The 18,218-nt window shown below is 29.8% G+C and overlaps 1 protein-coding gene across 2 annotated transcripts; it reads left to right on the top strand.

Moving 5' to 3' along the window:
• Window positions 1-776: 776 nt before the first annotated feature.
• Window positions 777-3,005, top strand: LOC105112480 (dof zinc finger protein DOF5.7-like). Of its 2 annotated transcripts, none has more exons than XR_839761.1 (2): window positions 777-2,505; window positions 2,717-3,005. XR_839761.1 is itself a non-coding variant. In XM_011008189.1 (2 exons), exon 1 carries the CDS (start codon window positions 960-962, stop codon window positions 1,986-1,988), a length of 1,029 nt encoding a protein of 342 aa, XP_011006491.1. In that variant the 5' UTR covers window positions 777-959; the 3' UTR covers window positions 1,989-2,006; window positions 2,717-3,002. The 2 variants fall into 2 exon arrangements, 1 of the variants encoding a protein (XP_011006491.1); XM_011008189.1 differs by having other exon boundaries at window positions 777-2,006; window positions 2,717-3,002.
• The last annotated feature ends 15,213 nt before the right edge of the window (window positions 3,006-18,218 follow it).

Below are 18,218 nucleotides of genomic sequence, written 5' to 3'. Positions count from 1 at the left end.
ATGTCATTCACCTTCCCTTTTCTTTTTTCTAAAAACCAGAATTATCCTAATTCTTATTTTAAATTCAAATTATTTAAATGTATTTACATAAATTATCATATAGTATATATAGTATAGATCAAGCATAAAAACCTTGATTTTTATAATGCTATATTTAGGAGTTTAATCGCAATTTCTCAATGTAGCATTTAATGGTGTCTCTTAGCATTATCCAATTTTCAATAACAATTTATATTCGATTATACTTTTTTTAGTGCTCATTAAACTCTAAATTCAGTTTGGTCTTGCATGTTGATTTGGAAATTAAGTTGATATTAGGCTTGATTAGGATTTAAATTATACTAGTTAAAAAATTAATTTAGCTAAATCGAATTTAAATGAATCACGTATATATATAATTAAATTTTTGACAAATATTTATTGAGTTAAACTTATATATATATATATATACACATATCTTTTTGTTTAGTTAAACTTACTTCTAAATATATATTTGTTAAAAATTAATTATATTTTTTATTTAAAATTCTTTTTATATTTATTTATCACTTTAATATACTAATATCATAAATAAATTTTAAAAAATATAAAAAAATATTATTTTAATAATATATTTATTAAAAAGACATGAAAAACATCAGCACTCCCGAATACAACTTAAATCTGCTCTCTTTCCCATACACACACACACACAACTTTATTTGTTCCACCGGATCTAAACTCTAAAACCCAGCTATTTATACTAAAAAGTTTACTTTTCCGAAACATAACTCTTTTGTCTTGATGAATATCACAAGACCCCATCAACATCCCCTCGCACATCTCTCCATCCCATCCATGAAATTATTCAATTGAGTACATATCTTTGTCTCTGCAAAAAGAAAATTGAGCAATCCATCACATACACAACCAAGCTAATTCCTACACATCCACTACTTTTTCTCACATTCTTTCCGTCCATGATGGCCCCAGATAATCTTCAGGCAAAACAGGCCCCCATAGATGACAACCAAATCACTACTAGTAACCGAAAAACAACGACGACGAGACCACAAGAGGAAGCTTTGAAGTGTCCAAGATGTGACTCACCCAATACAAAATTCTGCTACTATAACAATTACAGTTTAACACAGCCTAGGCATTTTTGCAAGACATGTAGAAGGTACTGGACCAAAGGAGGAGCCTTGCGCAACGTTCCCTTCGGCGGTGGCTGTAGAAAAAACAAGAAGATAAAATCATCTTCAAGGCTCTCAAGTGACTCCAGTGGCTCCTCAGAGATCGGTGGATTCAACTTCTTTCATGGACTCTCCCCGGCCACGAAATTTAATCTCGGTGGGCTATCATTACCTAGGCTAAACCTTTCACCAAATGGCATATATAACCATTTCCCTTCATCTGGGGAAATTTCAGCAACTTCTGAAGCTGCAGTTAGTATTACTAGTCCTCGTTTCAGACTTGATCCATCTGTTAGTTCCACTGCTGGTTATGGTTCCTTAATGGGGCTTAGTTATCCACTTACTTCGGTTAGTAGTGGATTTTGTGGAGCAATTCAAGAGAATATCGGTGGCGCATCAATGAATGTCAACACTAATCTCGCGTCTTCAATTGAATCTCTGAGTTGTATAAACCAAGATTTACACTGGAAGTTGCAGCAACAGAGATTGGCTATGCTATTTGGTACAGGAAAAAATCATAGAGATGACAGTACTGTTTCTACAGCCCCTATTGAGAACCATGTCCAGAAACTACAACCTATTATGTTTGAAAATCTTGAAATTTCAAAACCACAAGTATGTGCTGCTGGTAATTCAAGAAAAGATGGTGCAACTAGTGGTGATCCAGCAACTGAGTGGTTCTTTGGGAATTCATATGATCAATTGACTGCCACGCCAACAAATAGGAGCAACAATGGCAATAATGACAACACAGGCAATTGGAATGGCGTTCAAGCATGGGGTGATTTGCATCAGTATAGTGCTTTGCCCTAGACAAGAAAGCATCAAGAGGTAGAACATAGTGAAAGAAATAGGAAAAATGAGAATACTATCTAAATCCTAATTTGGAGGTTTTTTTATCAACTTGTTCTTGGTTTGTTGGGTACTGATCAACTTGTAAAAGTTGGGAAAAAAATAGACTATTTATCTCTTTCTTGTGATTTTCTTTTTGTTCTTTTGTATTGTTAATATAATTTAGGGCTTGCTGTTTCTACAAATGGTGCTGATAATATTTCTCTTTGTTATTAGATGTATGTATCCCTTTTGCATATTTACCATAAAGATGCAGGACTACTGTTGTTAATGCTAGAAATAAAAGGATGGTTTCAGACCAAAAAGAAAGCGGTGGATGTTCAGCGTTCTTTCTCACACGAATAGATATATATATATGAACCAGAATGGATGGCATTTAATTTTACACTGCATGATCGTATGAATATATCGGAGGTGCTAGCTTGGTATCCATCGAGCTACATAATGCCCATGGTAGCCTTATGGTCATGGTAAACAGGTGCTCAATAAGCTAGCAAGTCACTGCAACCTTTTTCTTCAACAGTTATGTTTGGATCCTTTCAATCATCTCAATATCTTTGGGATCTGCGATGAATTTTCCACTGTTGTTGAATGGGGACTTCATGCCATATCTCTGATTTTGTCTTATGTTCGAGTCATTATCTACAACTCTCACTGTCTCAGCGTGTCCATTGCTCTTTCTGTGTCAGGAGATCTGAGTGTCAGGCACCTCAGCTAATGAGCAAACGACGACAGCACCACAGTGTCAGTAGCTGGGCAAGTAAAGTCTTCCCTGCGTGGGTCCTCGCTTATATAGCCAGCTGCTTTGCTTTATCTTCCCTCTCACTTTCTCTGTCCTTCTCTCTGAGGGTACAGGGCTCGGCATAATAATGAAAGAGTATCAGCAAATGAAGAGAGATGGCACCTCCAGCTGGTGTGGTGTTCGTTTCTTTTGCATACAAAAATGTTTTGCGTAGCTTTTTAATACTGTCTTGGGGAGTGAGCCCTTGCTGCTGCAGCCACCATGGCTTGTATTACTAATGAGAATGAAAGCTTTGCTTTTTCTTTGATTGCCTTTCCATCTCACTCTATGAGATACCAAGTTTTGGAAGAATTACACATTTTTTAAAAGTTTCTGGGGAATAATGGAGTTAAAAGAGAATAATTTTTTTATTATATTTTCAATAATAGCGATTGTATAATATAATCATGATATTATGGTTATGATAAATATATAATTTCCTTTCTTTTATTTTTAATTATCATTCTTATAGAAGAAAAAACCCTAAGAATTGAAAAACCCTAAACAAAACTAGTCTCCTACAATGATACAATGATATGTTGATGTATATTAATAGTTTAATTGTCATATTTATTTATCTATATTTAATTTAAATTTAATATTTTATTGTGCAAGTATATTAGAAAATACATATTTTATATGTTTAGCAGAATACGTTTAATATAAGAAATATATTGATGTTGAAGTATTTTTATATTAATTAATATTGGAAAATAATTGCAAAGGTTATTGTTGTTAAATATAAAAAATAACTGTTTATGTTGATTTAAAAATTTTATGTTGATAGTAAATAATAAAAAATAATTATATTATTGATGTTTCAATAAATTGTGTAAAAGAGAATATGATAGCTACTCTTATTATATGTATAATGGTCATGGGCTTATTGACATTAACTGTGCTCCTTATATTTTTTGAGCTCATTGAGATTGGTTTTGATATATTATTATGTTGTATATAATTATGATGTGTTATTTTTTATTTAAAAATTGTTTTTGTTATTATTTTTTTTTAAAAAAAAGCTAATTATCATATTGAATTTAATATTGTCTTACATATTATGTATTTTCGTATTTCTTGTAGATTAACATGTGAATATCATGAACATGTTATTTAAAATTCCAAATCATCCATTTACAAGTTAAAAAATACACATTATTATATTTTGTTATTGTCACTATCAATTATCTTTATAATTAATAAATAAAATCAATGTTTAAACATAATTTGGGATTACAAATGATGTTAAAATATTGCACTTTCAATTATGAGTTTGTGATTTGGTAATTTATAATTTTGTTTGAGCTTGGGCCTAATAGTTTAGTCTTTGTTTATATAAAATTTAGGGTTGTATTAAGGCTAAAATTATGTTATAATAACACAACTAGAAATAAGTTCTTTCAGGCACCGTGTATTTTATTACCACTATTTACATTAGTATTTGTATACTGAAGAACAGCTATTATCATTAGCGTGTTAATGACAATAGCAATTTATTAATAAAACCACGATATTCTTTAATGATTAAGTAAAAGTGTATTATTTCTCCAACACTTTTTTATCCTGTCCTATATTCTAAATTCTTTTATCAAACTGTGTTAGTTTGATAAAAGACCCACATTTCATTAGAAGGTTAAAAAAAATATTAGCATTAAGCAACCCTTTAAAATAACATAGATTACATGTGTGCATGTATAAATAAAGTAACAACTAACTTTTTAAAATCTGGTATCTTTTTTAAAGATAAAGAATTCTAATGTTAAAAAAAAAAAAACAGTAACCCCCCGCATCTTTTAACATCTGGTTGCTTTTCATTACCACTTATTTGTATTATAAAAACAATAGCTTGTATATTAGGTAATTTAAGAGAATTTTATTCTATATTGGAAACGCAAGTGGTTTTGTTTTGTTGTATCATATAAAGGACATCAAATCAATAGATTTTAATGTTAGAGAAATTTTTTTAAGAAAAATATAAAATTAAGATATATTTATATAATATATAGCACTTGGCACTTGAGAACTTGATATTTGATATTATGTAATATAAATATTTTTTTTCAAAATTAATTAATTTAAGTTAATTAATTAGCTTTTGAAATTAATTATGTATGATACTTTCTGCCAAGTTATTGTTCAATTAATTAGAATGAGGAATTGTCTTTTGAATTCTATAAATATAGTGGTTTGAAAATGTGTGTTTTTAAATTTTACAGAAATATTAATATAAAAATATGTGTTTTTAAATTCTACAAGCATATTGGTATGAAAGAGTATTATTTTTTTATATAAATATTAGTTTAATATTAATATAAATTAATTAGTAAACAATTTTATTCACTCCCTAATTTTTCTCTATACAAATTATTGGTTTATATTTATCATAAATAAAATAAATTTTTTTAATAAATTTAAAGAAGTTGTTATTTATGAGTTTAAGGTTTTGTTGTATCCTAAAAATATATTATTTTATCCTTAAAATAAATTTATTAAAGACAATTTACATTTGAAAATACTGATCGTCACACCTCTAAACTTGTTCGTTATACCCACTAACATTACATTGTGTTCCGAAAAGACACGACACACAAATTGCAAACACAAGTTCACTCGTACATGCTCATTTTTATGTTTTTTATCTTTTTCTAAAGCTACTATAGTTCAAACTTCTCTAATTTCTACATGAACAGGTTTCATACATATCTCTTTTGCTTTTGAAATGAACTTAATTTGTGTCTTCAACTAACTGTATGTACTAATATTTATGGGCATTAATTGATAAACATGTTCATTACGCTCACTTTTATATATTCTTTGGATGTGTTTATAAGTTTATGTAAGCATGGTGGGGCGGCGGCCTGTATTGGAGAAAAAGTGGTGAGCATGAAGTTGCGTGATTAACGTGAAAGACTCCACTAGGCGAGAACTTTTTGTTCGAACTGCTTGTGCTGTGTTAACAGTCAGATGACAACTCACTATAACCTGCGAGAAGCCCATGACCAACCCTACCTAAATACTGAGACAATCTGGCTAGGAATTACATAATGCTACGTACATTACTCCTCCCTCCTTCCTCAAAAATATATATGTCTTATATATAATATAACCCTTAGTTAGCTGAGACCCAGCTCAGTCCAACTACTTCCATGGGGTGTCTTGATTAACCGATGCGGGGCCATGCGTCGTATCAAAAACAACCACAAAATCAATATTTGTGATATACATGAGAACGATGCTAGCTATTTATTTATGTACACTTAAATAGTTAAATGTGTTTCTAATAAATAAATAAATTGTTAAATGTGACTTTGGGACTATCTAATATGTTGTGCCTTTTTAGGTAATTACACAACATTTTGTTTTTCCTCTTCTGAGAACAGTTGAATGATCGTGAAACCAATTTAATGAGTTATCCGATTGTTATTGGCTGGAGCCTAGAGGCAAGCAACATCACCGAATATAGATTCATCAAACTGCTGATCTTGTCCGATTAATCAATCTATAATGGATTGGACTTCCTTCAACAAACGGCAATGGAGATGTGAAAGGAAGAAGAAGAAGAAGAAGGGAATCTCTCTCTGTAAGGCTTACGCGGCATCTAACTAATCAGACATGTCATCATCACAAAATAACGTTCCCCCCCCCTCAAATCGACGTTTTAAGATTTGTTTTGTTGCATGACGTGGAGGAGACTCAACCCTAAAACGAGAAAAATGATTGCTTCCCATCATCCTTTTTGGCATCTTCCAAGTCATCTCCATCGTAAAACGGCACCCGAACCCAGAAGACACAACTTCCACCAGCCCACTCGCATCATTTCATTTGCTGTTTTCTCTCTTTTCGTCTTATCATTTGATGATGTATTTGTTGTTAATACCTTTTCGAGTATGAAATACTCCTATAACGGATGGTTTCCATGCTCCGTTTAAGACTTCATGTTTGAAAATATATAATTTATATGAAAATATAACAATTCAATATGTATTATAAAACTACAACGTATTAATAAGCATATAATAATAAAACAATATAATTAATAAAAAATAAATGGAATATATAAGAAGAGATTAGCCGTTAAAGAGAAAATATTTTTATTTCATATGAATTTGTAATTATATAGGTATATACAATCCTTTCAACGATGTTCCTATTTATAAATGTATATATAAATACTTATAAGTTTAAAGATCATAAAAAGATATAAATTCAAATAAATTTGGACAAAATCAAATAAACTTGGAGAGATTCAAATGAATTTATTGATGATAGACACGATTAAAAGATTCATGTCTTCTCCTAAGTATAGAAGTGTCAAAGTAATAAATAACCTAATAAGATCAGAGTCGAACCACAGGAAGGTTAATTGTATAAATTATAAATAATAATAATACAACAGTAGCAACAACAACAATAACGATAATGGTTATAATAATAATAATAATAAAAAAAATAATAAAAATAAAGAAGAAGAAAAAGTTAATGAAAACTTTGAGATGGAAGATTAATGTGAGGATCAAACAATGATAAAAATAAATGTCAAGGTTAGATGATCCACTAATGGTATTTCAAACAAGTATAATATAAACTCTTTTTATCACTTAATTGAAAACCACACACATAAAGTAGGTTCTAATCGGATTATAAGTTGTTAACATGATTACATTAGTTATCTTATTCGAATAATGCTAATATTTGTAAATATTGTGAGGTATTAATGATTATAACTTATATTAACAACAAATCAAGTTTCTTTCATAGCACAAGTGTCAGTTATACCATACAGTTGGGCTATGAAAGTGTCAAGTATGTGTTGTACCAAGTGTTATATAACATAAATCTAGACTAACCATTTAACAAACAAAGTATTAAAAGTGAACAAGATAACAAATACAAAGTATATTAGTATCAAACATTAAAGTCCATATTGAATTTACACTATACGTATTCTTAAACTATTGGTGTAACCTTTTCACCTTGATATAATAAACTTAACTAAACATAATAAAAGAGAGAAACATAACTAAACAAGATAAGAACATAAATAAGATAAAAGTTAAATAAGTAAAGGAAAGGAATTGAAAGGCATAAACAATATATTAATGAAAATAAAACTTAAGCATTACAAAAATACAAAAAGAAAAAGCAAGAGCATGATCTTGATCTTAAAAACCAAGATGCCTAAATGCATATCAAATGCCTCCATTTATAGGCCAAAATTAAAAACTATTGATTTAATGACTAATTGTTGAGTGGGTGGCCACATCTTGACTTAGTGACAATCCTTATCTTCTTGTCTGTCCAAAACATCATTCTTAACATTAGAATTTAGACAAACTTGACTCATGAAAGTTCTAGGAAATTATCTCAGCTTTTGAGGAAAAAAAATTAAGGTCATTTGGACTTCTAAAACTCCAAATATGGGCTGAACAGTAAACAGCGTCTAGGCTGCAGGACAGATTCAGACTTCTCCATTGTTACTAAGATTTGGACTTCCAAACAGCAGAATTAAGTCTTGCCTTCCGCATGAAAGTTTTAGGCCTATGTCTTAGCTTTCCATCCATATAAAGCATACCTAAATCCAAAGTATACAGCTCCAGTTATGATCCAATTACCGAATAGTGTTTTAAGTTAGACTAAACCAACGTCTCTTTTTTAAGCTTCACACTCTTTTTATCCTTTCAATTTCAGTACTTCAACTCATCAATCAATCCTTTTATTTATGTGATAGGCCTACAATTAGGATGAATATTTACCATAAATTAAAGGTATCTTATGGTATCAGACTTGTTATTATAAAATATGATTTAATTAAGGAGTTATTAATACTTCAAGTGCAAAATGATGATATAAAATCTTGATAAAATTGCACTTTTATATACTATTCAATAATGAATAAACATAATAATAAAGGGGGTATAGGAAGGCACCTAAACATCTATATACAATTGATTTTATAACACATTCCCTCTTAGATGTCTACTGTACAACCTTATACATTGAAAACTAACTCCTTAAAAACCTTGTTAAGAAAACCCAATGGGACAAAAACTAGGCTAAGGAAAAAAGAGTGCAGTACGTATTAACTCCTTTTCATGAATACATCATCTCAAGTCTTTAAGTTGTCTCATTCCAATATTGTGCTACAATCCTTTAAACATTGTAGTTAGTAATGCTTTAGTGAACAAATTTGCTAGATTGTCTTTCGAACAAATTTATTGAACATCAATATTACCATACTTTTCAAGGTCATGTGTGAACAAATAGTGCATTACCACACTTTTCAAGGTCATGTGTGAACAAATAGTGCTCGAGTTGGAAGACAGATTCAAACTTCTTTGTTGTTGCCATAATTTGGACTTGAAAATGGCCTTTTTAGATTTTGGGCTCCATATAAAAGTTGTAGGCCTATGTCTTACCTTTCCATCCATATAAAGTAGACCTAAATCTGAGATCTACAGCTCCAGATATGACCCAATTACCGAAGAGTGTTCTGGTTTGAATTACATCGACATCTCTTTTCTAAGTTTGGCCATCTCTTTGTCCTTTCAATTTTAGCTCTTAAATTTATCAATCAATCCTTTTATTTATGTGATAGGCCTGCATTTAAAATGAACATTTACCACAAATTAAAGGTATCTTATATTATTAGATACGTTATTATAAAACATGCTTTAGTTAAGGAGTTATTGATACTTTGAGTGCAAAATGATGATATAGAGCCTTGATAAAAATGCACTTTTAAGTACTAATCAAATAGAAAACATTATATTAGCTCTTTTAAAGCCTTTAATTAAGTCTGTTGAACTTGATATGGTATTCACTTTTGCTTTCATCATTCTTATACTTGAAAAATATTGCTTATACCTGAGAATGGTATGTGTTGTTACATTATTTGGTAAGCATATATCTTCACCATTGATATTGAGTTTATTTACAGCATGACGTGAATTTATATTTTCTTCTTGTAGGTGAGAAAATTTTATTTTTGTGTTCTTCTCCTTTCTTTTCAATGAGGACTAATATAAATCAACAAGATGTTTGGCTGTATGGCAAGTGATGAATATTTAAAAGTGCATTTTTATCAAGATTTTATATTATCATATTGCACTTAAAGTATCATTAAATTCCCTAATTTGAGCATGTTTTATAATAGCAAGTCCGATAATATAAGATATCTTTTGTAATATCTCACATCGGCGGGTGAGGACCTAGGTGAGGGACTTATATGAGCATGCTTACCTTAACTAGTAAGACGCGTTTTGGAGCCATGTGTGGCAGCCAAGAACAAATCTATAAAGCCCTGTGAGCCAAAGCAAACAATATCTTGCTAGTGAGGTGGGGTGTTATACCTTTAATTTATGGTAAATGCTTATTTTGAATGCAAGCATATCTCACAATTTGAAGGATTGATTGATGTGTTTAACTTTTGAAAATGAATAACCAAAGAGATGGTTACACTTAAAAAAGAGATGTTGGTTCAATTCAAATTGGAACACCATTTGGTTTTTTTATTGACGTATTTAACTATTGTTGGGTTATTTATTACTTCGACACTCCTGCATTTTGGATAAGACATCAACTCTTTGATGGTGTTAAGTTTTTAGCTTCGTTGCTGGTAAAGGTAAATTACTGTATAAGTTATATATTTTATTTCATTTTACCTAACTTTTTTTTTTGTTTTTTTCTTCCATTTAATTCTCTTCTTACACATACATGATAGTTTGGTCACGTAAATTAAGTGATAGACTTTGTAGGGTATTTTCATCTTCTTTAAAAAGCATGGCTGAAGAAGATAATCAATCACTTCATAATGAGCATAATGAAAATAATTGTATTAGAACACTTAAAGACCACATGAATCCTACAAGAACAAGTGCACCCTCGTATATAATTTTCCCTCCTAATGCATCTCACTTTAATTTTAAGTTAGGTATTATTCAACTTTTATCTTTTCATATGTTAGATATAGAAAATTCATACTTACATTTGAGAGAATTTAAAGATGTTTGTAACACTTACAATGACTTAAATTATAGCATGAATACTATTAGATTAAAAGGTAAAGCTAAAACAAGGTTACAAAATCTTAAGTTAGGATCTATTCGTGCTTGAGATGAAATGCAACAATAATTTTTAAAGAAGTTTTTTTCCATCTAACAGAACAAATTCTTTCAAAAGACAAATCACCACTTTCACTCAAAAACTAGGAGAAACATTTTACCAATAATAGGATAGGTATCGAGATTTGCTTAATACTTGCCCTCATCATGGTTTTAAAACATGGAGGTTGGTTTCATATTTTTATGAAGAGTTAACACCTAAAGATAGACAAATGATAGAATTGATGTGTAATAGAACTTTTAAAGATAAAGACCTTGATGAAGCAATGGAGTACATAAACTTGCTAGTTGAAAATGTTTAAAATTAGAACACTATAAGTACTTATGAGGCACCGGGTAAAACTCAACCTCATACATCTATTGGAGGAATGTATAATCTTAGGGAAGATCATGACCTCCAAGCCAAGTTTGCATCTTTAGCTAGAAAATGTTTAAACCATGACAGATATAAAAGATGCTCTTACAAAATTCATATGTGCTTTCAGTTTTCAAGAGAAAGGTAAGTTTCTATCTCAACCACAACAAAATATCAAGGGACAATATAATGCAAATATTAGTTTTAGAAGCCAACCATGGATTAAATCAAATCAGTCATTATTCTTTGCAGTAGTAAGGTTATTAAAAACACACTCTTGAACCTTATGGGAAAGTTGATGTGTTAATCTTTAAGGGTAAAGAAGGGGTTGAATATGAACATTGCAAAGAAAAGACTGATTCCCTGCCAGCACTTCCATTTTCTCATGTCATGACCAAACAAAGAAAAGTCAATCACAACTCTAAAATCTCTAAAACTTTCAAACAGGTAAGGATCAATATACCTTTATTGGATACTATTCAATAGGTACCTTCTTATGCTAAATTTTTGATAGATCTGTGCATTGTGAGGAGAAAACTGAATATGAAAAAGAAAGCCTTTTTAGCCGAATAAGTAAATGTCATTCTTCAGAACAATAATGCTTTGAAATATAAAGACTTTAGTTGTCCTACAATTTCTTGCTTTATTGGAGAACATAAAATTGAAAGAGCTTTACTTGATCTTGGAGCTAATGTGAATTTACTTCCAGTTTTTTAGACTCTTAATCTAGGTGAGTTAAAACCAACTTTTGTAACTATTTTATTTGCTGATAAATCTGTAAAAGTGTCTAGAAAAATAGTTGAAGATGTATTAGTAGAAGTTGATAAACTCATTTACCCTATGAATTTTATTGTCTTAGATACACAACCTATTGAAGCATGTAATTCAATTCCAGTTATTTTAGGACGTCTATTTCTTGCAACTTTTAATGCATTGATTAATTGTAGGAATGGATTGATGAAATTATCTTTTGGGATAACCCTACTTATTCAAATATAATCCTAATCAAATATATCAAACATGTATTCTTGATAATAAGGTACGTAATATCATTAAATTTTGTCATTTCGAGACATATGGGTGTCATTTCTCGTCATTAAAAATGATTACAAAAATTTTATAATGTGAATTTTATTAGACTACCATATTCAAGGATATATATGGGTTCTGCAAAGCCTATGAAAATTATCAAAAGTTAGGATTTATTTCAAAACATAAAGAGTCCTTAGATAATATTTTGACATACCTTAATGGAGATAAGCATTATGCAATTCATGATTTATAGCCCAATTTCATAAAGAACATGTTCGATATAGTCTTGGGCATCTAACTAAAAAAGACCTTATTTGTCAGTTGATTAGTACTTAAAAGTGTATTTTTATCAAGGTTTTATATCATCATTTTGCACTTGAAGTATCAATAACTCCTTAACTAAAGCATGTTTTATAATAACGTATCTAATAATATAAGATGCCTTTAATTTATGGTAAAGATTCATTTTAAATGCAGGCTTATCATATAAATAAAATGATTGATTGATGAATTTAAGAACTGAAATTAAAAGGACAAAGAGATGGCCAAACTTAGAAAAGAGATGCCGGTGCAGTCCAAACCAGAACACTGTTCGGTAATTTGGTCATATTTAGAGTTATAGATCTCAGATTTAGGTCTACTTTATATGGATGGAAAGGTAAGACATAGGCCTACAACTTTCATATGGAGCCCAAGACTTAAAAAGGTCATTTGTAAGTCCAAATTGTAGCAACAACAAATAAGTTTGAATGGCATGAATGTCTTCCAGCCCGAGCATTGTTCAGTGTTTGACCCATATTTGGAGTTCTAGAAGTCTAAATGGCATGAATGTTTTACATAAGAAATCTGAGATAATTTCCTACAACTTTCATGTTTTGAAGTGACTCCAATTTTGACGTTATCAATAAGGTTTTGGGCAGATAAAAGAAGATAAGGATTGTCACCAAGTCAAGAGTTGGTCACCCACTCATCAATTAGTCATTCTATAAAGCAAGGTATTCATCATTCAACTTCCATTAATTTATCTAGATAAATAAACTCTCATTAAATTTATTTATCTGCTCAATACCTCTAAAAAAGATATTAATAAACCTTCCTTTTATGGTCAATATATCAACACATAGTTATGGGGCTTTACTTGGAAAAAAATTAAATTTTTTGTTCTCATAAATTGCACAATGCACATCTCCACTAGAATGCGTCTCAAGAGTTAATAGAAGATTATTTAAAAACTCCTTACTCAAGCCATCCTTAATGAATTGTATTTTATCTTCATAGTTTATAGATAGCTTTCCTAAAGAATAACATTATGTATTACAAGTCCATTTAGCACACTAATGACAGACTTCTAGTTATTTTGCATGATATTTTTTTGCAAAAATGCTTTTACCTGTCCTAGACATGTATAAAATAAAAAAATTGGAAGACTCACCTGATAATTGACATTTGCTTCAATTAGCCAGGGAATCTCTTTAGAAATTCCATGGTTCATTAACAACCTCAATTTTGCACTCCTAGCTCGGTAATTTTTTATAATCGCATTTTGAGGCAAAATAGGAAAATACTTTTTTAATTTTTCAAGAGTTGTGTCAATTTTTTAAGATGAGAAGTGGAAAAGAGATGCAAAGAAAAGAGAAGGAACAAGGAATTGAACAAATATATACACAAATATCAGTTATCATGGGGAACTAAAAGAACTGACTTAAGAGTTACGAAGTACCATTATCCACCATTTAACTATGGTGAGAAAGACCAGCAAACCAAGAGTCATAAAAAAAATAACAAACAAACAAAAATAATATGAGAAAAACAAAATAATCAACCTTTATCTACAATATCATTCAAACCAATGGTTTCAGTTTTACTAGGAAAATTACCAAAGTAAGCTTTCAAACGATGTCCATTTACCTTAAAAACATTGTCATTCTTTGGATTCTCAATATCAAAGGCCCTATAAGGATACACATGTTTCTCAATAAATGGACTGCTCCATCTTAATCTAAACTCTTTAGGAAATACATGGAGTCGAGAATCCTAAAGTAAAACTTTTTGATAATTTTCACAAGTTTTGCAGAATACATATGTGTCCTTGAACATAGTGGTATAATAAAATCTATTTTGAAAGATTTTTACAATTATCTTTTTTTACAAGAAATGACTCTCATATGCTTCAGAATGATAAAGTTTAATGACACTACTTACCTCATTGTCAAGAATGCATCTTTGAAATATTTGATTAGGACAATATTTGAATAAGTTAGAGTCATGCTAATAAAAGTTCTTCACTTCGTTCAAAAACTTTTCTTTATCTTGGGTACTTCAATAAGCTGGCAAATCTTTTAAAGAAAGAAAATTGACAAAATTAGCAAACAAAAGCATTGATCTAAGAGAAAGTAAGGATTCATCAGGAAAGTAATCATCGATTGTTGTAATGTCGCTTGTCAAATCTGTTGCCACACAAAGGAGGTTCCAATTGGATTATATATTGTTAACATGATTACATTAGTTATCTTATTCGATTAATGCTAGTACTTGTAAATCTCGTCAAGCATTCATGATTATAACTTATGTTAACAACAAATCAAGTTCCTTTAATAGCATAGGTGTAGATTATCCCACACGGTTGGGCTATGAAAGTGTCAAGTATTTGTTGTCCCAAGTGTTATTCAGAATAAATCTAGATTAACTATTTAACAAGTAAAGTATTAAAAGTGAACAAGATAACAAATACAAAACATATTAGTATCAAACATTAAAGTCTATATTGAATTTACACTATACTTATTCTTACACCATTAGTGTAACCTTTTCACCTTGACATAATAAACTTAGCTAAACATAATGAAAGAAGAGAAACATAAATAAACAATATTAGAACATAAATAAGATAAACGTTTACTAAGTAAAAGAAAGGAAATGTAAAGCATAAAGAAGAGATTAATAAAAGCAAAACTCAAGCATTATAAAAAATATAAAGAAAGAGAGTAAGAACATGTTATTGATCTGAAAATCAAGAAGTCTAAATACACGGTAAATGCCTTTATTTGTAGGATAAAATTTGGAACTATTAATATGATGACTAATTATTGAGTGGGTGGCCAACCTTTGACTTGGTAACAATTCTTATCTTCTTATCTTCCTAAAATATTATTGCTAATATCAAAATTTGAACAGACTTGAATCATAAAAGTTCTAGAAAATTATTTCAGCTTTCCAATAAAGAAAATTGAAGTCATTTGGATTTCTAGAACTCGAGATATAGGCTAAATACTAAATAGTGTCTGGGCTATAAGACATATTCGGACTTCTCCATTGTTGCTAAGATTTGGACTTCTAAATAGTAGAATTGAGTCTTGTATTCTGCATGAATGTTTTAGGCCCATGTCTTAGCTTTCTAGCTATATAAACCAAATTAAAATCTAAGATCTACAGCTCCAGATATGATCCAATGACTAAATAGTATTCCAGTTTGGACTAAACCAACTCTCTTTTCTATGCTTCACCTTCTCTTTATCTTCTCAATTTCGGTAGCTGAACTTATCAATCAATCATTTGATTTATGTGATAGACCTGCATTTAAGATGAATATTTATCATAAATTAAAGATATCTTACAGTATCAGACTTATTATAAAACATGTTTTAGTTAAGGAGTTATTGATACTTCAAGTGCAAAATGCTGATATAAAACCTTAATAAAAATACACTTTTAATTACTAATAACCCCCCCAACCATCTTATTACTAGTCCTAGTAATCCAAGCATTTAATAGAAAAACAATTTGCAAGTTTCACAAAGTAATATATTCATCATTCAACTTCCATTAATATATCCAAATAAACAAACTCTCGTTAAATTTATATATCAGCTTTATACTTCTTAAACAAGATATTAATAAACCTTTCTTTTTATGTGCACAATGTATAAAAACATAAATGATGTGGCTTTTATTGGAAGAAAAAAAATATTATGTTGTAATGTTTAAGGTTAACTTCCTTATGTTGGGATTATTATCTTCTTTTTTTCCTTTTTTTTTTAATATATATACATATAACATAATGCATCTTTAACCCATGTAACGAGCTTTTGACTAATGACTCCTAGACTAGTTGGTCTTAGGGTATTAGGTGTTGAAACACCTCTTCGAGCTTAATAACTCGGGTTGCAGATACTAATACATAGATAGTGCAATGTTTGATTCCCTTAAGCTTTTTTCCTCAACTTCTATAACAAGCGTTGGGTCAATAGCTCCCAAATCAGTTGATTTTAGGGTATTATGTGTTAAAACACTACTTCAAACTTAATTGTTTAGGTTAGGGGGGCTACAAATCCAAAGTTATCTATGTTTTTATTATCTTCAATTTTTCTTTTTTTACAAATTATATACTATCCATTTTCTTTAGTTGTTATATTTAATAAAAGAATATAAATAATGCAAGAATCCGATCTGCAACCCATAATCATATGTTAAAGTGTGTATGTAAAAATGAAGGTTTAAGAATACATGTTAAATGAGTATATGAGCAGAATTAAGTGATAACAATGCTAGAGTTTATAAACCTAAATATTTCAAGAAGCATTCTAATAGACCTTGTTAAGAATGTTTATTAAAAGACGTCTAAAGAGTCATTTTAACAAAAGAACTCCTTAACTTTACCATCATAGTAACAATAGTTTTGCAAATAATTTATGAAATAGAAAACATAGTTAATTAATTAATTAATTAATTAATTATATATATATAAAATTACTACCCTCTCACCCCAACCAAAACGAAATATTGTCCTTAATGTCCTAAAGTAGAAAGATAGAGTATATAAGACATCACTTAAAATAACAAACACTAGCAAACCTGAAACACACTTAAAAAAATATAAGAAATAACAAAATAAAATATTATATTATTAATAAATCCAAAAGACATAAATTTTTACAAACTGAGACTCAAATTGTAGTTATGATTATGACTCACTTCTTCCCTTAGTTTTATATCCAAGAATGGTTGAATGCCCTCTATAGGTCGAGGATAGGTTTCCCTTTTAGTTTTCTTAAAAACTAGCAAATAGGGTCTTTTATAGTCAGATTTCCAAGACTAAGTCGATCATGTTCTTTATAAAAATAGGGCTATAAATCATGAATTGCACGATGCATATCTCTACTAGGATGCGTCTCAAGAGTTAATAGAAGATTATCTAACGATTCCTTATGTTTTGAAATAAATCCTGACTTATAATTTTCACAAGCTTTGCAGAATACATGTGTGTGTTTAAACATGGCGGGCCAATAGCATCCATATTGTAAGATTTTTGCAGTCATCTTTTTTTGACCAAAAATACTCTCTCGTCTTAGAAATGATAAAATTTAATGACACTATTTACCTCATTATCAGGAATGCTTATTAGAAATATTTGATCATGAAAATATTTGAATAAGTAAGGGACATCTGATTAGTACTTAAAAGTACATTTTTATTAAGGTTTTGTATCATCATTTTGCACTTGAAGTATCAATAACTCCTTAATTAGAGCATGTTTTATAATAACAAGTTTGATAATATAAGATACCTTTAATTTATGGTAAATGCTCATTTTAAATGTAGGTATTCTCACGATTCAAAGAATTGATTATTGTGAATATCTATTGGAAGTGAAAGGATAAAGAAAAGGCTAAGCTTATGAAAGAGATGCTGATTCACTTTAAATTTAAACATTGTTCAGTCATTGGATCATATCTAGAGCTATAAATATTGGATTTCAAATTAATTTATATAGCTGAAAAGATAAGAAATAGGCCTACAACTTTTATGGGTATGGAAAGACCTAAATTTGCAATTTTCAAATTCAAAGTTTGGTCACAAAAGAGAAGTCCAAATCTGTCTTGCAATCCAGCCCAAACACTACTCAG

The sequence above is a fragment of the Populus euphratica genome, unplaced genomic scaffold, assembly GCF_000495115.2.
Source record: "Populus euphratica unplaced genomic scaffold, PopEup_1.0 scaffold342.1, whole genome shotgun sequence".
Lineage (NCBI taxonomy): Eukaryota > Viridiplantae > Streptophyta > Magnoliopsida > Malpighiales > Salicaceae > Populus > Populus euphratica.
The sequence above is the reverse complement of the archived record's forward strand: the minus strand, read 5'-3'. Positions and strand labels throughout refer to the sequence as shown.